The 27768-nt window shown below is 42.9% G+C and overlaps 1 protein-coding gene and 1 long non-coding RNA gene across 14 annotated transcripts in view; one reads left to right on the top strand and one right to left on the bottom strand.

Moving 5' to 3' along the window:
- The window catches only part of LOC132827687 (fas-binding factor 1 homolog), a 113265-nt gene extending 92221 nt beyond the window's left edge, over positions 1–21044 (top strand). For all 11 annotated transcript variants that reach the window (XM_060844345.1, XM_060844350.1, XM_060844346.1 and 8 more), the window contains 7 exons: positions 3200–3322; positions 4303–4488; positions 5784–5960; positions 6988–7125; positions 11732–11849; positions 14233–14363; positions 20180–21044. In XM_060844345.1, the coding sequence (XP_060700328.1) occupies positions 3200–3322; positions 4303–4488; positions 5784–5960; positions 6988–7125; positions 11732–11849; positions 14233–14363; positions 20180–20263 (957 nt within the window). In that variant the 3' untranslated portion in view covers positions 20264–21044. The remainder of the gene's footprint in view (positions 1–3199; positions 3323–4302; positions 4489–5783; positions 5961–6987; positions 7126–11731; positions 11850–14232; positions 14364–20179) is intronic.
- LOC132827690 (uncharacterized) overlaps positions 1–27768 on the bottom strand; it is a 93492-nt gene that overhangs the window by 61055 nt on the left and 4669 nt on the right. The window lies entirely within an intron of this gene.

Raw genomic sequence — 27768 nt, 5'->3', positions numbered from 1 at the left:
TAGGACCATTGTTCCCTAAAGGTGGCAACGCAGTTCAATAGAGTGGTCAAGAAGGCATACAACATGCTTTCCTTCATAAGACGGGGTGTTGAGTACAAGTGTTGGCAGGCCATAATACAGTTACGTAGGACTTTGGTTCGGCCACATTTGGAAAACAGCATATATTTCTGGTTGCCACATTACCAAAAGGATGTGGATGCTTTGGAGAGGGTGCAGAGGAGATTCACCAGGATGTTGCCTGGTATGGAGGGCACTAGCTATGAAGAGAGGTTGAGTAAGTTAAGATTATTTTCATTAGAAAGACACAAGTTGTGGGGGGAACCTGATTGAGGTCTACAAAATCATGAGAGGTATAGACAGGGTGGATAGCAAGAAGCTTTTTCCCAGAGTGGGGGAACTCAATTACTGGGGGTCACAAATTCAAAGTGAGAGGGGAAAAGTTTAATGGGAGATAATTGTGGAAAGTTCTTTATGCAGAGAGTGGTGGGTGCCTGGAACTTGTTGCCAGTAGAGGTAGGCACAGTAGTGTCATTAAAGATGTATCTAGACAGATACATGAATGGGCAGGGATACAAACCCTTAGAAAATAGGTAGGAGAAAGTGAGGACTACAGATGCTGGAAATCAGAGGGAGGAAGAGAGCTTCTTCATGGAAGGCATCCTTGCAAGAGGATTCGCAGTAGGTTAAAATCTTCTAGAAGAAAGAGGGAGGAAGAGAGCCTTCCTGAAGAAGGGCCCATGTCCGAAACGTCGATTCTCCTGCTCCTTGGATGCTGCCTGATCTGCGCTTTTCCAGCAACACATTTTCAGCTTAGAAAATAGGTGACAGGTTGAGATAGAGGATCTGGATTGGTGCAGGCTTGGAGGGCCAAAGAGCCTGTTCCTGTGCTGTAATTTTCTTTGTATTTTGATGTTCTTTCTTGAGATACAATCGAAGGTGGCAGTCTATGTAGAAATTGAGATAGCAATCCAAGCTGGCCACACAACTTCAGAGACCATGCAGACTGCCTTGAGCTGAGATGAGTTTCCCCGATTAAAGAAACTATATGAGTAAAGCCAGGTAACATTGTTATCCCTGGCCTTCGGACATCATCTCAGGATAGGATCAGAATATGACTAACATCAATTAGGACACAGGTGAAAGGGTCAATATTCTAAAATCACTCGATTCTTAGCAAGTTTTTTTATGTGCGATAGCACGTTTGGAGATTGCTTTGCAATGGGAGATGCAGTTCCTTTATTGTCCTATTAAATCCTTATGCCAGATTTGTCTGAGTTATCATTAAGGATACATGGTGGTCTAAGGATCTTCCCAGTGATGCTTCCCACTTGATGTTGGTCTTTAATGCCGCATTATCCCCTGTTCCTCTGCTATTTCCTTTCTTCTGATCTGTTTCTGTTAAGATTGACACTGGAGAAGAATGACTAGAGTGGATCCTGCTTAACTGCAGAAAGGCAGTTTGCAGAATACTTCCTTGGCAGCGTGGTAGATTTTTAAAAATTGTTTCAACTAAGTCTTGTGCTTTAAAGTTTGTGAACATATCAAGTCTTTGAGCTTAGGTTATGACTTGTAATTCACGTAATTTACATTACTACAAAGTAAATGCAAGTCAGGTGTAATCTTGGTGCAAAAGGCAAAATCTTAGGAACATCCATATGTTTACATATTAGGGATGAGCACAACAGTTTGCCAGCTGACAATTTGGAACAGGTTATAATACTGGATACCAGAACTGCACACAATATTCCAAAAGTTGCCAATGTCCTGTTCAGCCACAACATGACCTCCCAACTCCTACACTCAATGCTATGACCATAAAGGCAAGCATACCCAAATGTTGCCTTCACTATCCTATGTATCTACGATTCCACTTCCAAGGAACTGTGAAACTGCACTTCAAGGTCTCTTTATTCAGCAACACTGCCCAGGACCTTACCATTAAGTGTACAAATCCTGCCCTGATTTGTCTTTTCAAAATGCAGCACCTCGCATTTAACTAAATTAAACTCTATCTGCCATTCTTCGGCTCATTGGCCCATCTGATTAAAATCCTGTTGTACTTTGAGGTAACCTTTTTTTGTTATCCACTACACCTCAGGCAACTGTCTGTGTGGAGTTTGCACACTCTCCCCGTGTCTGCGTAGGTTTCCTCCGGGTGTTCCGGTTTCCTCCTACAGTCCAAAAATGTGCAGGTTAGGTGAATTGGCCATGCTAAATTGCTTGTAGTGTTAGGTGAAGGGGTAAATGTAGGGGAATGGGTCTGGGTGGGTCGCTCTTCAGAGGGTCGGTGTGGACTTGTTGGGCTGAAGGGCCTGTTTCCACACTGTAATCTAATCTAAACCTCCAAATTTGGTCTCATCTGCAAACTTACTAACCGTATCTTCTATGTTCACATCCAAATCATTTATATAAATCTCAAAAAGTTGTGAACCCAGCGTCGATCCTTGGGCATACTGACCTCCAGTCTGAAAAGCAATTCTGTATCCAAATGACTCATTCTCGGTGTATTCCATGTGATCTAACCATGCTAACCAGTCTACCACAAGGAACCTTGTCGAATGCCTTACTGAAGTCCGTATGGATCATGTCCACCACTCTGCCCTCATCAATCCTCTTTGTTATTTCTTCAAAAAAATCTCAATTAAGTTAGCGAGGTATGATTTCTCATATACAAAATCATGTTGACTATCCCTAATCAGTCCTGGCCTTTGAGGAACTTCAGCCTCAGTCAAGCCATCTGTCCGTCCACAACTACTGTGACGTTATATATGGAAGATGGTGACGTGACTTATGTATGTGCAGATTCTTTTGGACTGAGGACATATTTGCCAGTAATTGGCATCACCTGAGCCGTTTGTGCAGGTGGCCATTTCGATTATCATCTTTACATTCACATCATTGTCAAAATTATCCACTCCTGTGTCTACTCTCTTGAACCTAACCCTCTTAACGTATTAGTACATTTTGAAACATATTTTTGTACATCTTCACTGTCATTGATTTGCCTGTCTTTGTAACATTGGATCAAAGAGGGAGGCCACTGGTTTTGTTGCTTGTCTTCATCTAACTGCATTAATAAGTAGCACAATGCTCAAGATGTACATCTGGTATTGTTCATTATGAAAATGTCACTTCCTTGATCAGGACATGGATGGCTGCATGGGCTGTAATGGTTTGTGTGCTGTGTAATTCTGTGTAGGAGCGATGGCGGGCAACAGCCGAACAAACCAAAGTGGAGTCGGTGCAGAGATCCCTTGAGGAGGAACGCAGAATCATGAATCAGCACTTCACCATAGAGAGGGAGGAGCTGGAGAGGGCAAAGGTAAGGCTGAGAGCAGCCAACTTCCCTCACATGAAATGTCTCACATCCACTAAAGGCTTTTATTTTCATTCATGGGATGTGGGTGTCGCTGACAAAAAAAATTTTGCCCATCCTTAATTGATCCAGAGGGCAGTTAAGAGTTGACCACATTGCTGTCAGTCTGGAGTCACCTGTTGGCCAGACCATTAAGAATGTCAAATGTCTATCCCTAAATGGTGTTAGTGAACCAGGTGAGGTTTTACAACAACTGAGAGTGTTGCATGTCATTGTTAGACTAGCTTTTATTCCAGATTTTTATTGAATCCAAATTTCACCATTTCTGTCATGGTGGGGTTTGAAGCTGTGTCCCCAGATTGTTATTCTGAATTATGAGACCATTGACCCTTACCACTAGACCACCTCCCCACATGTCAAATTTCCTCAGTTAACAGCTGAACTGTGCATAATTTAAAGAAGACATCCCCAGAATTGTCCCCTTGCCTTCACTGAACAAGTTAGTTTCTGCCAGAGCAGCCTTTGGGGCATTAAAATGCACATGAGAGGAATAAATTAGGCAGGATTCCCTCTCCTCATCAATACAAAAAAAATCCAAAGAACTACAGGTCCTGAAAATCAGAAACAGAAATTGCTGGAAAAACTCGGCAGGTCTGTCAGCACCTGTGCAGAGAAAACAGAATTAATGTTTCGGGCCCAGTTCTGAATAAGAAGCTGGTGTGAAGTCAGTCTGTGAAGTGGGCGTCTGCCAAGTTAGGCCTTAACTTCTCTTTACTATAATTCTTTTCCATGGCGGGAGCATGGTGACAACCTATTGAAAATCCTTTACTCCATAAAGTGCAACCAACCAGATATTTCTGGTTATATCTGATAGAGTTGGCTGTAGATGGGGAAATGGTGTGGTGTTGAGTGAATATGAAAAGCTTTCCAGATATTGCAGTAATTGCTTGGGACTTACAGCTTCTTCCCATGTTACATTCCCTCAGAGTGCGTTGCTGGAGGAGCAACAGTCAGTGATGCAGCGCTGTGCAGAAGAACGTCGAAGATTGGCAGGCGAGTGGGCGGAGCTTCATACACAGCAGAAACTGAACAGTGAGCGTATAGAGCGAGGTGCCAATCGTACCCTCCAGCTCAATGCACAACAGGAAGGAACAGTCTTCACTCTGGCAAAAGTAATTACTTACTTATACATTATGGACAGCTCTTGGTCTCTGTGAGGGCATTATTTCAGAAATTAGTTTTCTTTGGGCCTCTGGATTGCACTTCCTTAGCCCTGTATGTGTATTATCACAGGGACTAGAAGTTCCTACACCTACATATGTGTATTTTAGAGGGAATGAATTGAATTACATTAGCTATGTGTTATTAGCTATAAGCATTTGAAGAGCTTATTGACCATTCATATTGAGGGGTCATAATTGTTTTTCTCCATCTATGTCTAAATAGAAGCCGGGGATTTAAAAATAGTAGGGAGGACCTAATTCCAGGATTCTCATCCCCATTCCCAATGTGTAGATTTTTAGGGCCATGTCCATTCCACTATTTCCATGGAGTTAGTGCCACTTGTGAATTACAGGGAATACCGGAAGTTATTGGGAAATAGATAGGCCATATATGCTGAGGGCTGGCGTTTCTAATACCCATTTGCAGAACTGGGCTGATTTTCCAGTGAATGGAGATGGATTTTCTAACCTGCTGACCTTGGAAATCACCCACCTCTGTGTATGCAAAAATCATCGTCTCTGTGTTTTTCTTCGTAATGTTCAAGTTACACGATAATATATTTTCTAAGATAACTAATAGTGAGCATAGTGGTCTGGGATTTGTGGCATAGCACTAGACCTTTCAGTTGCACAACTGAATACACAAAATAACTGAGAATTTGACAGATATAAGTTAATGTAAGGAAAATGTCAATTCCTATTTATTTTCATTTGACTGATATTTCACCATTGTATGTGGTTTTTCTTATGTCTTGACATCCATGTAGACATCAATTCTTTCTTTTTAGGGCATGGATTATTAAGTGTGCACGCCCTTGAAATATTTTTGCACCCACACAGAAATTTTCAGCTTGGTCAAATTAGAGGGAACATTATTCCTCATCCACTGCAGCCTGTCAATCTGCACATTTTGTGTTTTCAATTACACTGTTCCAACCACAAACCTAATGCAGGCATTGACATAAGCTAAGAAATCCCATCCATGTTAGCTGATACATTCGATCAGTTCTGTATTTTGATCAAGACTGACGTGGGACTAAAGGAAACCAACAGAGTGAATTCATTTTAACTGGTGTTTTCACTATCTGTCCAAAATCACTTAACATAAAATACAGAAATCTTTGAGTTTTGCCAGTCGTGTATTTTAGATAGTAGTTTTAAGTTTAAGTACTTCTGGACATTTTTAAAATATGTAGGAAAATACAGAAACTGTTCTTTGGACTGAACCTGTTCTTGCCCCATAGGAACAAGCCGAGCTGAAGGTAAAAGCTGCTGAACTGAAATCAAAAGGGGAACAGTTAGCTCAGGAGCGAGAGATTCTAAACCAAGAACGCCATGAACTGCAATTGGAAAAGGACAGAGTCAATGCCATGGCAATCCGCATCAAGCAGAGGGCCGAGGAGGTTGAGGGCATGAGTAAGGTATGGCAAACCTTACTAGTACATTAACATGTTGCATGCACCCTGGGATTCATATTTCTGAGTGTTGCAGTGTCTGAATATCTAAGTTGTGAATTATGCCAATCGAGTTGCCTGAGGAAGGGAAGAAACAAAGATCATTTTGAGGCCAGTTTCTCAAAGGATAACTTTAAATGAGTGTATGACTATCACAAGAGTCACTGTCATCTCTTTATCAAGCATTATTTAACAGGGGAAGAGGGTGTGCTGTTTGCGTATCTTCCTGGGATCCAGATACTAGGCCCTTTCTTCTCTGGGAACACTGTCACTAAAACTGGTGGCATTGTTTAGGTTATTGAACAAAGGTTAATTGAATGAAATTGTTCATACTCTTAATCTTTTGAAATGGGGTACCCTATTGTAAGAGAAAACACTTGTGGTCTAGGTGTATTAACTCTCACAGATGCTCCTTAGCTGCTACCTCTGCCATTTTTGAATAACAATGGGATGACAAAGTGCTCCTCCCAAAGTATCTGAGAAGGCTAAACTGCTAAATCTAATAACTTTACTCAACAAATACTTCTTCTGGCTTGCAAACTTTTATTCAATGAAAGGTGTGTGTTTATAACATTGGGTATGTAAGTCAACCATTTCTGACATGGAAGGTAAGCTGCAGATGTGTTCTCACTAAAGTAATTATGAACTACACGTTATATATTTCCACCTGTCCCTTTATATGATGATTTCTTTTCAAAAAAAAGTTAATTTTCTTCCTAATGGTTCACTGGCCATCTCCATTAATGGCAAACACTGAGCTTATATAGATTTTCTAGGTACTTTGTAAAATATTAAATTTGGGTGTTACTGTTTGTTTTATGATTATTAGATTTATATATGTATTTGATATAGTTGTATTTGTTATTATTCCACCATAGCATTCATCACCATTTGAGGGAATAGACTTGAGGATTAATTTTGTACAATGTTTTCACACTCATTAATACAGCAAACTGTTTCAGCGATTGGCTGTCTTTATTCTTTCCCGCTGTAGCTTGCCTCTCAGAAATATGAGGAAGGCGAACAAAAACTCTTGGAGGCAAAAAGGGTGGAGTCTGAGCATCAGGCACGACTGCATGCTATCCAGAAGAAAATGGAGAGACTGCAGCAGCAGGAGCAGCAGCTGTACCAGGTACCACAGGGGAGGGAGGAAGCAGAGGAGAAGAGTACAGCCAGTGTGGCAAAAGCAAGAAACAGCTACACCACATTCAGCGGGTATTGACATTGAGACAGGATACTGCATTTGGGAGACCTGAGGAACAGAGGGAGCTATTGCAAATGGATAGAAACTATGAACAGAGACTCTAGTGAACCCAGGTGGAGCCAGCCCAGAGGTATGCCAAATGGACAGAAAAATGTTACACAGATAGTGTGGCAGGGAGGAACTCTCAAATGAGAAACAGGGAACTGCAATACTTTGCACTGCAGGAAGAAGGAAATAACCTGTTTTCTTCAGAAGGACTAGTTTCACCTGATATGGCAAGGAAGCTGCTCTAGTAATTGATTTCCTTCAGTAGCTGAGCAGACAGCTGAGCTTACTTTTGAATTGCTGATGTCTTGTGGGAAAGAGCACTGTGATTGAATTGGCTGTATATTGAATGCGTTCGATATACTGTATGCCTGAGTTAATCTTCCACCATGAACTGTTTGGTACTACCACCAAGTGTACTCAAGTACAAAATGAACATTTAGATTGGTCAAAGCCAACTGATGAGTTTTATAGTCTATTGCTGATTGAGTAATTTGGCAGTGAATATGGATCCATCAGGAAGTGTGTAGGAAGACATTGAGATGAAATGTTCTCAATCATTGCACAGTACAAAATTTTCACCCACTTGTGCTTTGAGTAAAGGGAATCAGTGTACATGACTGCATAGATCCTATATGTTGTTTATTTATTGGTCTACATTTACCATAGTTAAGTGTGTGGTGCTGGAAAAGCACAGCAAGTCAGGCAGCATCCGAGGAGCAGGAAAATCAACATTTCGGGCCAGAGCCCTTCATCAGGAATGAGGCTGGGAGCGTCAAGGGTGGGAGATAAATGGGAAGGGGGTGGGGGCTGAGGGGAAGAGAGGTGAGCGTGCAATAGGTGGATGGAGATGGGGGTGAAGGTGATAGGTCAGAGAAGAGGGTGGAGCGGATAGGTGGGAAGGAAGATGGACAGGTAGAATAGGTCATGAGGACGGTGCTGAGCTGGCAGTTTGGAACTGAGGTAAGGTGGGGGGAGAGGAAATGAGGAAACTGGTGAAGTCCACATTGATGTCCTGGGGTTGAAGGATCCCGAGGCAGAAGATGCGGTGTTCTTCCACCAGATGTTGGGTGGGAAGGGAATGGTGATGGAGGAGGCCCAGGACCTGCGCCTCCTCAGCAGAGTGCGAGGGGGAGTTGAAATGTTCAGCCATGGGGCAGTGGAATTGATTGGTGTGGGTGTCCCGGAGATGTTCTCTGAAGTACTCTGCAAGAAGGTGTCCAGTCTCCCCAATGTAGAGGAGACCGCATTGGGAGCAACAGATACGGTAAATGACATGTGTGGAAGTGCAGGTGAAACTTTGGATGTGGAAAGCTCCTTTGGGGCCTTGGACAGAGGTGAGGGGGGAGGTGTGGGTGCAGGTTTTGCAATTCCTGCAGTGGCAGAGGAAGGTGCCTGGAGGGGAGTGTGCGTTATTGGAGGACGTGGACTTTATGAGATCGTCATGGAGGGAACAGTCTCCGTGGAAGGTGGAAAAGGGTGGGGAGAGAAATATATCTGTAATGATGGGGTCCGTTTGGATGTAGTGGAAATGTCGGCAGATGATGTGATTTTATATGGAGGTTGGTGGTGTGGAAGGTGAGGACTGGGGGGAGGGGGAGGGTTCTGTCCTTGTTGCAGTTGGAGGGGCGGGGTTTGAGAACGGAGGTGCGGGACGTGGATGAGATGCATTAGAGGGCGTCATCAACCACGTGGGAGGGGAAACTTTGGTCTTTAAAGAAGGAGGACATCTGGTGTGTTGTGTAGTGGAACTGGTCTTCCTGGGAACAGATGCAGTGGGGGCAGAGGAATTGGGAATAAGGTACAGCATTTTTGCAGGAGGCAGGGTGGGAAGAGGTGTAATCCAGGTAGATGTGAGAGTTGGTGGGTTTGTAGAAAAAGTCAGTGTTGAGCCGGTCCAGGAAGGGGAGCGAAGTGTCAGATGGTCTAGGTGAATTTAAGGTCAGGGTGGAATGTGTCAGTGCAGTTGATCAATCTCCTCGTGGGAGCATGAGGTGGCGCCGATGCAGTCATCAATGTGGTGGAGGAAAAGTTGGTGAATGGTGCTGATGTTCCTTTTCAGATCCAAATTATGTTGGACTGAATGTGGGTCGGAGTTTATTGGTATCAGTTGGTTCCATAGGCCGGCACTGAGGAAGGAGACGTGGCTGTGGTAGCGAGTCTGTTTCAGAATGTGGCTGAAGAGCTTCAGGGCAGAGGAGATGACCTGGGGTTTGCAGTGAGAGAGAGAGAGGCACTCACTCAGATCCTTGTAGAGAAAGGAGGAGAACTTCTTCAAGGTAGGCATCCTTGAAAGAGGATTCGCAATAAGGCTAAAATCAACTAGGAGAAAGTGAGTACTAACGCTGGAGATCAGAGTCGAGAGTGTAATGCTGGAAAAACATAGGAGATCAGGCAGCATCCGAGGAGCAGAAAATTGACGTTTTGGGCAAATGCCCTTCATCAGGAAATGGGCTGGGAGCCTTGGGGGGGGGGGGGGGGGGGGGGGGGGGGGGGATTGGAGAGATAAATGGGAGGGGTGTGGGGAGGGGGGAAGGTAGCTGAGAGTGCAATAGGTGGATGGTGGTGGGGGTGAAGGTGATGGGTCAGAGAGGAAGATGGAGTGAATAGGTGGGAAGAAAGATGGACAGATAGGACAGGGGAGACTGGACACCTACTTTCAGAGCGCATCTCCGGGACACCCACACCAATTAACTTCACTGTCCCATGGCTGAACATTTCAACTCCCCCTCGCACTCTGCCGAGGACATGCAAGTCCTGGACCTCCTATCGCCACTTGACACCTAGAGGAAGAACGGCTCATTTTCCACCTCTGGACCCTTCAACCCCATGGCATTACCCCAGTTCCAAACTTCCAGCTCAGCACCATCCTCATGACCTGTCCCACCTGTCCATCTCCTACCACCTATTGCACTCTCAGCTATCTTTCCTCCAGCCCCATTTACCCCCCCCACCCCCCCTCCATTTATCTCAGCCTGAAAATCTGTTTGTTTCTGGACAGTAATTTGATGCCAATTTTTGACTCAAAGCTGAGAGTGCAACCCACTAATCCATGCGAAACGTTCAAGGAGCTTAAAGATGTTACATTAGGATAACTTCAGTTTAGGTGTCAGCCTAAGTCATTCAGAAGTAAATGAAAATTGATGAGAACAGGGACATGATGTTAAGGCTTTTCATCTTACACAGATCAGAATAATTCATGAGAAAAGATTAGTTGATAAGTGAAATCTGATTGAGGTCTTGCCATGGTGAATACAGATTGGAACAGGTATCTCCCAAGCTTTAGTTTATTTGAAAAAGGCTTGACTGCAGCAGCACCTGTTGTTCAAAGTTAGTGGTTTCACCCTGCTACTACATAGTAACAATATGTGGCAGGTTGATGGTGACAAGCCAAATTGGCATTCTGCCTCTCTCACATACTCAACCTGCCTATGCTGTCGAAACTTGGAACACAAGCTCCACGTTAGATGTAACTGCATGAATAGATAACACTTACACAACAATTCCAAGTGTACGAAGAATTACACAAACAACCAATTTAAGATCATCATTCAGACTCAGTTTGGCTGTCTTGCAGTTGCTAAAAGCTACATCTACTCATAGGCAGGGCACTATCCTCTGCAGTCATGAAGAACATGTCCAGGCATTGTACCTTTTTCAATTTTACAAAAGCTTGGATTGCACTTGTTGCCTGGTGCATTCTCCATGGCAACTCCTCTACCAGTCAGAGTCCACTTACCAATAAATCAGCGGCCCTTTTCTCATACTGTACAAATTGTTGCTGTCTTTAAAATTGGTACTCTTGTGTCTGTCCTGATCGGTGCAAGATGAACATTTTTGACAGTGTCTCTTTAAGCAATACTCAAGTTCTGCACTAGCAGGTGACTTCAGAAGTCGCTATTTTCCAAAAGACTTTGAAATGCTTCACCTTCAAAATATGAAGCTTTGGTACCTTAAGTAGTCAAGCTGTTCTGGAGATCTTTCAAACTAATATCATTAAGGTGTTCAATCCAGTCACAAGCAATGACAGAAGCACAATTTGAAGTGCAATATCTGTTGTTGAGTAGTCTGGGAATCCATGAAGAATAAAATAATAGCTGTATTATTATATGCCTACAGAACAGGTTTCATGGAAGACACAATTAGTCTAGATTGTGTAGTGGGTTAAACACTGACCCCTCACTTCTATGATCTAGATTCACATCTAGTCAAATGGGATGAAAGTATTCTCCCTGTAGCCTCATATGCAGTTCCCTAAACAAATGGATCACCATAATAAACTAACCTTTTTATCCAGCAATTCAACTTTAATGACCATAAGTTATCAAGAGTGGGGGAAACTGAAATGTGTGACATCAATACATTCAGGTTCTTCTCAAATTGAAGCAGAGGACTGTCCACCTAGGAGTGGGTAGTGGCACATGAGAAGGCTGGATGCTAGAAATAAACAGAGAAAATTACACACTTTGTCTGAATACTTAATTTTCAGGAACGACTGAGTATAGCCCAGCAACGACATCATCCACACAAACTTGCAATGGGAATGCCCTTCAGTGCAATAGCACCACATCTCAGGAATCAGCCAGTGTCCTTTGCAAATCAGACTTGTAAGTACTTTATTGAAACTCTAATTTCCTTATCTTGGCTATGTTGCTTAGGCTGCGTGGTGTGCTCTTCATTATTGGATTTATCTGATTTGGTGCTCAATTCAACTGAAACGATGCTCGTCTCTCAAAAGGGCATTTCAGTTCAAAATAACACAGGGCTATGTTTAAGGTAGCTGGGCCAAGAAAAATGTTGACTGGAATTCCAGACTAATGTGCTTCTTTCCTTCCACTCAGCAATTGTATTCCTGCTTCCTTCCTGTTGAATCAGGCATTTGTTCATTTGTTGTTTGAGTGAGGGAAAGTTGAAGGGAGGTTGAGGCAGGTCCCGAAACGTTGACTTCTCCTGATGCTAACTGACTTGCTGTGTTCTTCCAGCCTCCTGCTGGTCTACTTTGGATTCCAATATCCGCAGTTTTTTTTCTGTCTCTGAGCATTAAGGTAGAGCACATACTCGTGCACAAAGTGACTATTTGTTCAGAAAATGTGAAACCGCTCTTTAGATTTGCTTATTTAATAAATGCTCATGTGTCTTTCTTCTTCCTCTGCCAGTTTTCTTTTTGCTTTCCACACAAGTATTTTCAACCACAATTTGCTTCTAAATCTCATTTCTAAGACTATATTTTCAGGCTGGTCCACTTTCCAGGTTCCAATACTCACTGTTACGGCCTACATCATCATCCTCTCTAGCTTTGAGCTATTTTCACAATACAAGTGTAATCGTGTATGATCCTAGTCCTATTGTCTACCGTTTTTGCATTGCAACAGTGACTACACTGTGAAACCTCCACATCCCTCTGCAGCTCCAAGCTCTGCAATCTCTCACCACTTTGGCTGTAAGGCAGTTTGTGATGCCCCAAAGTCATGCCAAATAAATGCACGTTTTGACTTTGTCATTTTGTGGCCATTATTCTCCAGATCACTGTATTTTACGTAAAAACTCAAAATGCAGTTTGTCAAGATCAGAAAAAAAAAGTTAAGTTGATACTTGCAGTGTGGACACTTCTTTTTGTAAGAATAAACTATTGAAATGTTACATTAGCCAGCCGTGTATTTCTGGTATATCTTACGTTGTTTTACTGATTTTAATTATTTTCAGATTTTTGTTTTCATTGCAATACTTTACTCTCTGCTTTTCTCATTATCCCTATTATAGATGATGTTCCATGACACACAGAAAAAAAATTTGTGTTTCACAGCTTCAGGATGTCCTGAAGCACATTACATTTGAAGAATTATGTAGTCACTTGTTTTGCAGGGAGGGTGGATACCTGTTTGTATACTGCAAGTCTCGTAAATATCAATGGGATAAGTGAGCAGTCAATTTGTTTTGGTGATATTTGAGGTAGACCTGCTGGCCAGGACATGGGGGACCTTCAACTGATGTAATTGGATGTAATAGCTTGTCTGAAAGATAGGATCTGTGATGATGTATCAGCCTGAGTACATCAGTTTGGTCCCATCCCAGAGTGTAACTAGATGTCAGAGATTTGCTAACATTCGACGTTCCTGGCTTCAGCTGTCCATATGTTGTAAGGTGAAAAGTAGAGAACAAGTTAGGGATGCTAACCAAAATCATACAAAACGTTAGTCCAGGCAAGAATTCTCTGGTTGCTTAACCCAAATCACAATGGAAATAGTGAATGCTACAGGGATGTTCAAGAGGAAAACACTATATTGGGATTCAGTGGAATAGCGGAAAATGCTTACGTCCTGGAGTAGGACTAAGATACATACAGTTTTGTAATTGAAGTCAGAGTGCCCCACTGAGCCAGGTTTACACCTGCCATGCTACAAGTGGCAAGGAAATGCATCTTCATGCACCTCCACTTCTCTGGAGCCTTCCTAGAAGAAACAGGTGGCTTTAGACCTATCCAGCACTCTCCATCTCTGGTCCTTTCCTTGCTTCATTTCTGTGTATGTTCTACATTGATCATGGAAATCAACAGTTCCATTATCATGATCATGTAATAGTATTTTAAAATATGAATGAACCGACTGGTCCTTGTCTTTTTATAATCTAGCAATTACTATACTCCTGTTCATGTACTAAATGCTTTTGTTTGACTGGACTGAAGCGATGACCTAGAGCAGTTGGAAAGCATGAGCAAGCTTCTCAATTTGGCTTCTCGCATTTCATGCTAAAGGGTTGTGAGGATAATGTTCCAAATATGTAACTTTGTTAATCTCTGCCTGCCATCAGTTCATATTGGGAACTTCTAAAGCGGAAATGAAGGCCTATCTCTGGATATGTGTTATTTTAAAGTTTGACTTTTTGTTTGCTGATTGTCAACTGCAAATTGTTTTTGAATTGATGGCGTTTGTATCCTTTATTATGAGTCATCAGCCTGCAAGAGTTTGAACTCTGTGTTCGTTGGCTTTTCAGATCTCCCTTCAGTAATTAATAATGCTCAGCATGGACTACCTGGGAACTTTCGGTTGGGTGGCAAAGTTGAAACAGCTGTGCCTTCAGAATTGGAAGCCAAACTTGCAATTTTCAGACATGCTGCTAAAAAGGTGAGGTCTTTCATTATGAACTGAACCTGTTCTGTGTGAATGTTTGAGTAATGTCCTGGTGATATAGCAAGCATGGAACACTTATGTAACTAGATGTCAGAGATTTGCTAACATTCGACGTTCCTGGCTTCAGCTGTCCATATGTTGTAAGGTGAAAAGTAGAGAACAAGTTAGGGATGCTAACCAAAATCATACAAAACGTTAGTCCAGGCAAGAATTCTCTGGTTGCTTAACCCAAATCACAATGGAAATAGTGAATGCTACAGGTATGTTCAAGAGGAAAACACTATATTGGGATTCAGTGGAATAGCGGACCTGAATAAAGCTGCGCCAACTGCAGTCCTGCAACTTGTATGGTATATTATTTGGATCTGATTTGCTGAACGTTTCTGATACTCAGCATTATAACTAGCAAAGTAAAAATACCTCTAGATATTGAGTGTACAGCGTACAAGACAAATCTTGTAGAATGTTTTGAAGAGGTAAGCAAGAGGAAAGATGAGGGTAGGACAGTAGGTGTTGTCTATATAGACTGTAATAAGGCCTTTGACAAGGTCCCACATGGCAGGCTAGTCATGAAGGCAAGGTTGCATGGGATCCAGGAGAGCTAGCTAACTGGATTCAAAACTGGCTTGATGGTAGGAAGCAGAGGGTGATGGTTGAAGGTTGTTTCTTGGACTGGAGGCCTGTGACTAATGGTGTGCCACAGGGGTTGGTGCTGGGACCTTTGTTATTTACATAAATGATCTGGAGGTGAATGTACAAGGTATAATTAGTAAGTTTGCGGATAATACAAAATTAGGAGGTATCATTGACAGTGAGGGAGGTTATCGAAAATTGCTCAACTGGGCAAGTGGGCCGAGGATTGGCAACTGCAAGCCAATACAGGTCAATATGAGGTGTTGCGCTTTGGAAAGTCAAACCAAGGTCACATTTATACAGTGAAAAGCAATGTCCTGAGGACTGCTGTGGAACAGAGGGGCCGAGGAGTACAAGTGCATAGTTCAGTGACAGCAAAGTCACAGGTAGACAGGGTGGTGAAGAAGTCATTTAGCATGTTAGCCTTCATCAGTGAAGACACTGGGTATAGGAGTTAGGATGTTATGTTACAGTTGTATAAGTTGTTGGCAAGACCGCACTTGGAGCATTGTGTCCTATTTTGGTCACCCTGTTATGGGAAAGACTTAGTTAAACTGGAGAGAGTGCAAATGAGATTTACGAGAATGTTGCCAGGAATGATAGGACTGAATTCTAGGGAGAGGTTGGCCAGGACAGGACTTTATCCGTTGGAATGTAGGAGAATGAGGGGTGACCTTATTGAGGTATATAAAATCGTGAGGGGCATAGATAGGGTCCATGCACATAGTCTTTTCCCCAGTGATGGGGAATTGAAAACTAGGGGAAAGATTTAAGAAAGACCTGAGGGGGAACTTCTTCATGCAGAGAGTAATGCATATATGGAGTGGACTGTCAGAGAAAAGGGTTGAGACAGGTACAAGAGTAACACCTCTAAAAAAATAAAATTGGATCGGTACATAGATGGGGAAGGTTTAGAGGGCTATGCATTAAATGTGGGCAATTGGAACTAGCTGAGTGGGCACCATGAGGCCAAGAGCCTGTTTCCATGCTTTATCACTCGATAAGAGGTCAGAGTGCTAGGAACAAACTGTGGCTGGTTAGCTCAGATGGTTAGAGCATTGTTCTAATAATGCCAAAACTGCAAGTTCATTCCCCAGCATTGGTACTGGACAACATTGCTGATTTCTATACAAGCTCTGAATTATCAGGGTTCTTGTGGTGGAGTTGTAGCTTTTCTCAATTCATTTTTTTGTGGGAGTGGGCATTACTGGCTGGATCAGCATTTATTGCCCATCCCTAATTGCCCAGAATGCAGTTAAGAGTCCTACAGCACAGAGACAGGCCCCTTGGCCCAACTTGCTCCATGCCGTCCAAAGTGTCCATAAGGAACTGGATTTTGGAAGAAATATGGGATAAAGGATAGGAGGCTTGTGGGAAGCACTGGAATAATTCAGTCAGGATTCGCCAAAGAACAGCAATTGGACTTAGACAGGGGTGGAGGGTGGATGATGCTTGCAATGTCAGATAAAGTGCCAAGGCTGTGAACTATCTGGCTTGGCTACTTTAGAGTGGCTGAAACAAAGAACTGACATTGTGGCAAGGGCTTCAACCTCTCCAGTATTTAACTGAGGGGCATTCTGGCTCAATGAGAGTAGATTATGAATAAGCCTTTCTACTATATTAAGGCTGTGAAGTGTGCTAAAGAAATAGTGTAAATAAAAGTTGATCACATGTTGGTACAAGTAAAAGTTCGTCACATGTCTGTATGATGTACAGAAATCGCACATTGTATCTTCGAGTTGATGAAACACTCAAAGTGGATTCATCTAAATCATAATATATGGAAGTCATTATACCTGAATCATCTCATATTTTGGAATCTCTCTCTCTCTCTCTCTCTCTCTCTCTGAGTCCCCAAAGAGAGAGAGAGAGAGAGAGTGTGTCCTACAGCACGGAGGGAGATAGGCCCTTTGGCCCAAACTGGTCCATGCCGACCAAAATGTCCATCCATGCTAACCCCATTTCCCTAAACTTGGGCCATATCCTTTTTAGGCGAAAGTGAGGACTACAGATGCTAGAGATTAGAGTTGAGATTGTGGTGCTGGAAAAGCACAGAAGGTCAGGCAGCATCTGAGAAGCAGGAGAATTAACATTTCGGACAAAAGCTTTTCATCAGAAAGGCTTTTGCCCGAAATGTCCATTTCTCCTCCTTGGATACTGCCTGACCTGCTGTGCTTTTCCAGCACCACAATCTCAACCCATATCCTTTTAAACCTTTCCTATCCATGTATTTGTCCAAATGCCTAATAAATGTTATTAATGTACCCACCTCAATCACTTCCACTGGCAGCTCATTCCATATGCATACCACCCTCTGTAAAAGAAAAAGATTGCCCCTCAGGTTCCCTTTTATTCTTTCCTCTCTAATCTTCGGTTCCACAACCCTGGGAAAAAGACTCCATATCTCTCATTATCTTCTACACTTCTATAAGATCCCCCCCCCCCCCCCACACTTCACTCCCCTGCACTCCAAAGAAATAAGTCCTAGCTTGTCCAACCTCTCCCTATAACTCATACCGTAGAGTCCTGACAACACCCTTGTAAATTCCTTCTGCACTCTTTCCCCAGTTTAAAAACATCCTTCCTATAACAAGGAGAAGGAAGGTTTTTTTTCCAAACTTCCTCTCTCCAACAAGGCTGAATCAGTGAAATTCTTTACCCCAGCAGTTGTCCAGGCTGGGTCATTATGTTTATTCAAGGCTTAGACAAACAGATTTTTAATCAGTAAGGGAATCAAGAATTATAGCGAAAAGGCAGGAAATGGAGTTGAAGATGATCAGATCAGCTATGATCTTGTTCAATGGCTGAACGTAATCTGCTCCTTCATCTTATGGTCTTAAAGTTGAATTCACCTTGTTGCCAACATTGGCCTTGGTTACTGGGGGTCTATCTGATATTCTGTATGTCTTCATAGGGAATCTGCTTTGAGATGAGATGGCCAGCCTGCTGCACTGTAGTACCACTATTACTACTACTGGCTCCTGCCTCTCACTAAGTCTGCTTCTATCTGCTGTTTGACTACATAGACAATCCCTGAAAAGTCTCTCGAGATCCCCAGGGAGCTGTAGAACTCAGTTTGAGGGGTACTGGTAGAGATCACAGAGACGTACATTGTTCCGATTTGCAGCTGAAGTCCCTAGATATCTACTAGGAGCAGGACCTTGAGGCAGTTATTCCCTCCCTGTCCCAGGGTTTCAGAGGAGGTTGTCTTGCTGCCAGTGCTCTGGCTAAGGCTAGTTCAATTTGAATATACCAGAAATGTACATTTCTCAACTAGTTATGCATCCTACCTCAGTTGGTTGTTCACTCTCCCTCAGCGAACTTATGGTTCATGATTTGGAATTGTCCTAAGTTTTGTACATTCTAGAGTCCAGCATCAAAAGTATTTCTAATGGATCTGCACAAATCAATACTTTTCATCAGTATTCACTCAGGAACAGGACACTGTTGCTGATGTGAATATGGAGTCACAAATGATTAGAATGGATGGCCTGGAAATATGCAGGGAAGAGGTTCTGGGAATATTGGAGAGGATGAAAATAGATAAGTCTCCTGGGCCTGATGGCATTTACCCTAGGATCCTATGGGAAGCTAGGGAGGAGATAGCAGAGCCATTGGCCTGGATTTTTATGTCGTCATTGTCAACGGGAATAGTACCAGAGGACTGGAGGATAGCGAATTGTTCAAGAAAGGGAGTAGGGATAGCCCTAGTAACTATAGGCCAGTGAGTCTGACTTCAGTGGTGGGCAAAGTCTTAGAGAGAATGGTAAGGGGTAAGATTTATGAACATCTGGATAGGAATAACGTGATCAAGGATAGCCAGCATGGTTTTGTGAAGGGCAGGTCGTGCCTCACAAACCTTATTGAGTTCTTTGAGAAGGTGACTAAGGAAGTGGACGAGGGTAAAGCAGTAGATGTTGTGTATATGGATTTTAGTAAGGCGTTCGATAAGATTCCCCATGGTAGGCTAATGCTAAAACTACGGAGGTATGGCATTGAGGATACATTAGAGGTTTGGATTAGGAATTGGCTGGCTGGAAGGAGACAGAGGGTAGTAGTTGATGGACTATGTTCATCTTGGAGTGCAATTACTAGCGGTGTACCACAAGGATCTGTTTTGGGACCATTGCTTTTTGTTATCTTTATAAATGATCTAGAGGAAGGGCTTGAAAGCTGGGTAAGCAAGTTTGCGGATGACACAAAAGTCGGTGGAGTTGTGGATAGTGAGGAAGGAAGTGGTAGGTTACAGCGGGATATAGATAAGTTGCAGAGCTGGGCAGAAATGTGGCAAATGGAATTCAATGTAGCTAAGTGTGAAGTCATTCACTTTGGTAGGAGTAACAAGAAGATGGATTACTGGGCTAATGGTAGGCTACTTGGTAGTGTGGATGAGCAGAGGGATCTTGGTGTCCATGTACACAGATCTCTGAAAGTTGCCACCCAGGTAAATAGTGCTGTGAGGAAGGCATATGGTGTACTGGGCTTTATTGGTAGAGGAATTGAGTTCCGGAGTCCTGAGGTCATGTTGCAACTGTATAAGACTCTGGTGCGGCCTCATCTGGAGTATTGTGTGCAGTTTTGGTCGCCATACTATAGGAAGGATGTGGAGGCATTGGAACGAGTGCAGAGGAGGTTTACCAGGATGTTGCCTGGAATGGTAGGAAAATCGTATGAGGAAAGGCTGAGGCACTTGGGGCTGTTCTCATTGGAGAAGAGAAGGTTTAGGGGAGATTTGATAGAGGTGTATAAGATGATTAGGGGTTTAGATAGGGTCGACACTGAGAACCTTTTACCGCTAATGGAGTCAGGTGTTACTAGGGGACACAGCTTTAAATTAAGGGGTGGTAGGTATAGGACAGATGATAGGGGTAGTTTCTTTACACAGCGGGTTGTGAGTTCATGGAATGCCCTGCCAGTAGCAGTGGTGAACTCTCCTTCTTTATGGTCATTTAAGCGGGCATTGGATAGGCATTTAGAAGTTATTGGGCTAGTGTAGGTTAGGTAGGATTCGGTCAGCGCAACATCGAGGGCCGAAGAGCCTGTACTGCGCTGTATCTTTCTATGTTCTATGTTCTATGTTCTAAATCACTGGAGACAACCCCAAAGTAATACAGCCAGTATGCAGTCAGTCTACAGTTAGCCCGTCAATCACTCTGACCTTTGTTTCTCTTTTGCAGGACCATGACTTCCTTGAAGATGAGCAGTTCTTCCTGGAGACACTAAAGAAAGCTCCATATAACACAACTTCACAGACAGTATAAAACCACAATCTTTAGGGAATTCTAAAACTACTGTATAAATCCCTTTTTACATCATTGATAAATGTAGCGATAGCTTAATTTTTTAATACAGTGTATAAACTTTTTTATTTTTATAACAATGTTTGCAGGAAATAGAACCAATTACAGAAGTAAATCATTTTGTATATGAGCCATGCTCCTGACCATTCAAGTGGTAAAACCTTTCCCTTACATCTGCTGGCACAGATACACCTCATTCTTTGGGATATATTTAGACATATCAGCGAGAGCATGCATTTACGTCCCACTTACTGTTACCCCAGACTTGGATGTGTCTTACCCCAGACTTTGATGTAGCCTAACTGGAGCTTTCCACCAGCTAAGATTTGAAACCCACTCTTAGACTTTATTTGACAGTCTTGACTTTCATGAGAAATAAATTTCTCAGTCCAAAATAAGGCAGGAACAAAACAGAAATTGCTGGAAAAACTCAACAGGTCTGGCAGCATCTGTGGAAAGAAAGCAAATTTAACATTTTTGGTCTAGTGACCTTTCTTCAGAACGCTGTTATTATCCTCACTGAAGACTAATCTATGTTCACATAAAAGGAAATTATTTTTCATCCACCCTTCCCTCACCATCCTAAAGGACAAGAAATGTTAGACTTAACCACATTTCTGTGGATAGAGGGTGGTTTTCATTTCAGGAAGATTCAGTCTGGTTCATCTCTTTGATTTTCAGGATTTTAATCTTTTCCCAGTGAATTTTAAAATCAGTTATGCAAAGATGTGTAATTAAGTCAAGACCGTGTTTGTAACATGAAGATGTACATTTGCAATAAAAACTGGAAAAAAAACTGCAAGTGCAATGCACAGTTGGTGGCAAGCTGTGGTTAAAGGTTTTTGAATGAAACGTGTATTAGTGTCAATGTTTGGTATGCACAGGGCTAGACTCGGAAGTGATGGCCAGAGCCAAGTTCAAGAATTTATGAATCATCGCTTCGTCATATAGAACCTGAATCTTGCTGACAAAGGGAGACATGGCAAAACTTTTGCCTTGCACTCTTCAGAACAGACATATGAATGCCAAATTCTTTTCTCTATATTCTGAAATATCCCCTTAAAGGTATGATATTTCACCAGCCTGCTTTCATGCCTTCATTACTCCCATTTATTAATTTTAAAAAATTTCAAACTGAAGGTAAAATTCAATCATATTATGGTCATTGCTAGCTCGGGACACATTCTTTGAGATCATTAATTAATCCTATCTTATTGTGCAATACCAGACCGAGTAAAGCCCATTCTCTAATCAATTCCAGAACATGCTATTTGAATAAACTCTCTCAAAGACATTAAATGAACTCATCTACACTACCTTTCCAGTCAATATGCAGGTTTTAAAATCACCCATTATTATCACTATATCTTACTGACAAGCTCATATTATTTCTTCCTTTGGGAGAAAGATCATAAAAGGGACCTAAGGGGCAACTTTTTCAGAGAGTAGTGTGTGTATGAAATGAGCTGCCAGGAGAAAATAATGAAGGCTGGAATAATTGCAACATTTAAAAAGCATCTGGATGGTATGAATAGGAAGGATTTAGAGGGACATGGACCAAGTGCTGGCAAATGGGACTAGATTAAGTTAGGATATCTGGTTGCCATGGATGGGTTGGACCAAAGGGTCTGTTTCCATCCTGTACATCTGTGACGCTACCCTTCTGTGTCATTGCTGTTAGGAACGCTCTAGGCCATTCCCACAAATGACTTCCTGTTATAATTTCTCATTTATATCCAAACTGTTTCCATGTCTTGGTTCCTGAACTTCGGCCATCCCTCTCTGTGCTAATTCTAACATTAACAGATGGTTTTCCACTTTTTCCTGGCTTCCTGGCCTTCCTAAATGTCTGTCCCCTTCAAGATTCAGGTCCGAATCCATGTCACTTTGCAGCCATGCCTCTGTAATAGATATGTGTATTCAAAAATAGTTTCTTCAGTTTCAAACAGGTAAATTCTAAGTTTACCTGTTAGTAGATTTTAAGTATCTCTTCCCGTCACAATCTATTATCATTTTCCAGATTAAAACCTTTTTTTTTGGCCTTGACTCTACTATTTGATTTAGCGAATCTTTCTAAATTTGATCCCTTGCCACAACTATTTAGTTTAAAATCCTCCCTCCCTCGGTAGGTAAGAACTCCAGGCTCAGAGTTCATCATGGAGACCTTCCCATCAGTACTAACTCCACTTTACCAGGGCTGGTGCCTGAGCCCCACACACGAGAAGCCACTCCTCCCACACTTGTTTTTGAGCCATGCATTTATATCTTCAATCTGAACTGTCCCATGCCAAAGTGTACACAGCCTCAGGTAATAATGCAGAAATTATGACCTTTAATTTTTTTGTTTCTTAATTTGGCACTCAGCTCCTCTTATTGACTTCGCAGAAACTCCTTCTTTGTGTTTCTATGTTGTTGGTATCGACATGGATCATGACAACTGGTCCCTCCCCCTCCCATTCCCATTCCAAGTCACACTCCAGTCCATCAGAGGAGTCCCAAACCTTGGCAACGGACAGACATCACAGCCATCTGGACTTGTGCTCTTTGATGCACAGAATGGTCAATTATCCCTCACTGTGCTATCCCTTACTACCACATTATTTGTTTCTTTCTTCTCCAGAATGGTATCTTCTAACACAACTCTTCCAGCACCACTGATCCAGTGCTGCCTGAACTGCTGTGCTCTTCCAGCACCACTGATCCAGTGACCAGGGCCTCCAAACCCTCCGTTTTTTCCTCTCCAGACGTCCCCAACAGTACCCTTCCACCGACACACTTATTCGTTTGGCCGAATTGGTCCTTTAACAATTTCTCCTTTGAATCCTCCCACTTCCTCCAGACCAAAGGGGTAGCCATGGGCACCCGTATGGGCCCCAGCTATGCCTGTCTCTTTGTTGGCTACGTAGAACAGTTGATCTTCCATAATTACAACGGCACCACTCCCCACCTCTTCCTCCGCTACATTGATGACTGCATTGGCGCCACCTCGTGCTCCCAACTTCATCAACACATTCCACCCTGACCTTAAATTTACCTGGACCATCTCTGACACCTCCCTCCCCTTCCTGGACCTCTCCATCTCCATTAATGACGACCAACTTGACATGGACATTTTTTACAAACCCACCGACTCCCACAGCTACCTGGATTACACCTCTTCCCACCCTATCTCTTGCAAAAATGCCATCCCGTATTCCCAATTCCTCCACCTCCGCCGTATCTGCTCCCAGGAGGACCAGTTCCACCATAGAACACATCAGATGGCCTCCTTCTTTAGAGACCGCAATTTCCCTTCCCACGTGGTTAAAGATGCCCTCCAATGCATCTTGTCCACATCCCGCACCTCCGCCCTCAGACCACACCCCTCCAACCGTAACAAGGACAGAACGCCCCTGGTGCTCACCTTCCACCCTACCAACCTTCGCATAAACCAAATCATCTGCCGACATTGCCGCCACCTCCAAAAAGACCTCACCACCAGGGATATATTTCCCTCCCCACCCCTTTCCGCCTTCCACAAAGACCGTACCCTCTGTGACTACCTGGTCAGGTCCACGTCCCACTACAACCCACCCTCCCATCCTGGCACTTTCCCCTGCCACCACAGGAACTGTAAAACCTGCGCCCACACTCCTCCCACACCTCCATCCAAGGCCCTAAAGGAGCCTTCCACATCCATCAAAGTTTTACCTGCACATCCACTAATATCATTTATTGTATCCGTTGCTCCCGATGCGGTCTCCTCTACATTGGGGAGACTGGGCGCCTCCTTGCAGAGCGCTTTAGGGAACATCTCCGAGATACCCGCACCAATCAACCATACCGCCCTGTGTCCCAACATTTCAACTCCCCCTCCCACTCTGCCGAGGACATGGAGGTCCTGGGCCTCCTTCACCGCCGCTCCCTCACCACAAGACGCCTGGAGGAAGAACGCCTCATCTTCCGCCTCGGAACACTTCAACCCCAGGGCATCAATGTGGACTTCAACAGCTTCCTCATTTCCTCTTCCCCCACCTCATCATAGTTTCAAACTTTCAGCTAAGCACTGTTCCCGTGACTTGTCCGGACTTGCTTATCTTTTCCACCTATCCACTCCATCCTCTCCTCCCTGACTTATCACCTTCATCCCCTCCCCCACTCACCCATTGTACTCTATGCTACTCTCTCCCCACCCCCACCCTCCTCTAGCTTAGCTCTCCATGCTCCAGCTCACTGCCTTTATTCCTGATGAAGGGCTTTTGCCCGAAACGTCGATTCCGCTGCTCGTTGGATGCTGCTTGAACTGCTGTGCTCTTCCAGCACCACTGATCCAGAATCTTCTAACACAATGCCATGGTCAGTTAGCTCATCCATACCTTATAATTTCTGTATTCATCAAGTCAAGCTGAAAGAAACTCAAAACTGTTGGACAATTGCACAAGTTGAGGCTCCTGCCTTCAGAGTCCCCTTAATGGCTCTTTCTGTGCTGTAACTACAATGATATATAAATCCTATGATTATTTATCTGCCTCACTCACAAAATTTGGAACTCTTGTAGTCACTGAAGCCAGATTAATTGTTAATTACGTTCAACTTTCTGGAAAAATACCCAATGGGTCTTTCTATTCCCTCGTCATCCTCCTGCAGGAGCATTACACCGACACCCACATCACTGACATCAATAGCCACCTTGAAAGGCTTCGTAATCTGGTGTGGCTAATCCTGGGGCAGTGGTTAACATTGTTTTCAGGCTGTCAAATGCCTTTTGACAGTTCGCTGTCCACTGAAACTCCTTGCCCTTTTTTAACAATTCAGTGAGTGGAGGAACCACACTGCTAAAGTTTGGCACAAACATTTGGTAAAAACCACTCAATCCCAGGAACCGTAGTCCTGCTCTTTTTATCAAGGATGTGGGAGATACCCCAATTACCTTTGTTTTCACATCCCGTGAGGCCATTTGTCCATATCCAACAAAATGGCCCAGGAAGGTGACTTGGACTTTAGCCTGCCTTCCAAAGTTGACCGAACAAGCCCGCTAAATGCTGGAAATGTTCTTTCCATGAGTGACTAAAAATCCCCAGGTCATCAATATACACCACACGGTTAGGTAATCTGGCAATGACCTTATTAGTTAGTCTCTGAAATGTGGCTGCAATCATACCAAATGGCTTGATTTTGAATTGATATAGCCCATATGGCATTACAAAAGCCAAAATTGCCCTTGCTCTCTCTGACAAGAGGTCCCTGCCAGTAGCCTCTGAGCAAGTCCAACTGAGAAATGTAAGTTGCTTGCCCCACCTTTTCGACACATCCTCCAACAGCAGAATTGGAAATGCATTAGTCTTTGTAACGGTGTTTACTTTGCGATAGTCCCCAATTGGGTATGATCTGACTTTGGCACTATGACTATGGGTGAGCTCCAGTCACTGTAACTCACTTTGCTTATGTTATCTTGGAGCATGTGCTCCATCTCCTTCAGAAAACCTGTGCCAACTTTAGAGGGTTATGCCTATAAGGATGTTACTTAATCTGATATAGCATTTCCTATATCTACATCTTACACAATTAGGTTAGTACTTGCCAGTTTATTTTCACATATCTCATGTAATAGTAATGACTCTTTCAGGTGATTTCGATTTTCTTGTGGAAGGTAACTCAATAATTTATCCCAATTTTTGACAACTTCCTCACTGTCCAATTTGATTTGAGGAATGTCCACTTCAGAATCCTCTGAACTTGGTTCCTCCTTCTGTGCTGTCATCATTAACACCTTCTCCTCTTAACTACTTTTGAGCATATTCACATGACACATTCAGAGATTTCTTCCTGTCTGCAGTCCCTATCAAGTAGTTCACCTCACTCAATTTCCTCTCAATTTGATAAGGTTCACTAAACCTTGCTTTTCAAGGTTCACCTATTACTGGACTGTATTGGTAGTCTGAGTCTAGTAAAAAATTTGAGTAATTCTTCTGCAACCCTTTTTGCTGTGACATGGCGTAATGGTACTGCCTCTGGAAATCTAGTTGATACATCCATTATTGTTAATAAATACTTATTCCCACCTTTTGTTTGATCAGGTGTGGCTATACCACAGCAGTGGTTAACATAGTTTTTAGGCTGTCAAATGCCTTTTGATAGTCCACTGAAACTCCTTACCCTTTTTTAACAATTCGGTGAGTGGAGCAGCCATACTGCTAAAATTCGGCACAAACGTTTGGTAAAATCCACTCAATCCCAGAAACCATAGTACTGCTCTTTTCATCGACGTTGTGGAAAATTCCCCAATTACTTTTGTTTTTGCATCCTGTGGAGCCATTTGTCCATGTCAGGAATGCATGCCATCAATCAAGACTGTTGTAAAAGGTTCCTCAAATGCTGGAATAGGTATTAAAGGTGCAGGTTTTGTTACTGCCTATTTTGACATGTCTGGCAAAATTCAACTACATCCTTGTGTAGTCCAGGCCAATAAAAATGTCTTTGTATTTTATCCTGTGTTTTCCTCACCCCTAAATGACCACCAAGTGGTACCTCATGAGCCACTTGCAGCAGCACCTCCTTTCTGTACCCTACTGGCAAAACAATCTGATGAACTTCTGCCCATTTCTCATCTGCTTGAACGTGTGATGGTCTCCATTTCCTCATTAAGACACTATTTGTTAAATATTAACACAGGGATGCATTCACTTTCTGTATGCCTCTTGATACAACTGTTTTAAGTTCTCATCTTTCTGCTATAACTCAATAAGCTTAGCAGAGCTAAAGGTACTTGCATGGTTATCTATTTGCTCCCGTTCTGTCCCACTTGTCTGATTAAAATAAGTCTCTAATAATACTACTTCAGCTTCTTATCTATAACTTTTGATCTCTCCTCCTTCAACTTGTGACTCTGTGATCTCGTTCCTGCACAATCAGGGAAAATTCCTCAATAAACATCCTGCATTTCTTCAGTTGCCTGCATCTCCACTGGCTTTTCAACTAATGTAGGCAGCACTCCTACCGGTGAATCAGCTATATCATTTGGAAGGACAAACTATATTCCTGGAGCTGAGTTTGTCCAGTACACCTACCACAAATTCTCCATTCTTCTCGGGACGCTGTAGCCTCCCTTTACATAACTGAGCGCTTTTTGACTCCCCATGGATTCCTGTTTCCAGAACCTTTTCTGGCAATAGTCCTTCAATAGTACATATTTCCTCATCCTTCAGCATCACAGACTGAGAAACCTGTGTTCCTTAATATCATAACCTCTTTACCTGCTACTCCTGGCATATGTGAATAAACTTTGCCCATGCAGGTTTTTTTTTAAGCAGATCTGGCACTTCCTCCTTAATCAACCTCTGGTTCAGCTTTCTACCTTCCATTGGGCTTTCTGTTACCATGCCAACAAAACTTCCAGGCTTGTCCTGTTTTCCTACATCTGGCTTTCACCAACACTGTGATTTCATGTGGCCCACTTTATTAGAACAAAAACACTGGAGCTTTTTAAC

Source organism: Hemiscyllium ocellatum, chromosome 25 (assembly GCF_020745735.1).
Source record: "Hemiscyllium ocellatum isolate sHemOce1 chromosome 25, sHemOce1.pat.X.cur, whole genome shotgun sequence".
Taxonomy (NCBI): domain Eukaryota; kingdom Metazoa; phylum Chordata; class Chondrichthyes; order Orectolobiformes; family Hemiscylliidae; genus Hemiscyllium; species Hemiscyllium ocellatum.
The sequence above is the reverse complement of the archived record's forward strand: the minus strand, read 5'-3'. Positions and strand labels throughout refer to the sequence as shown.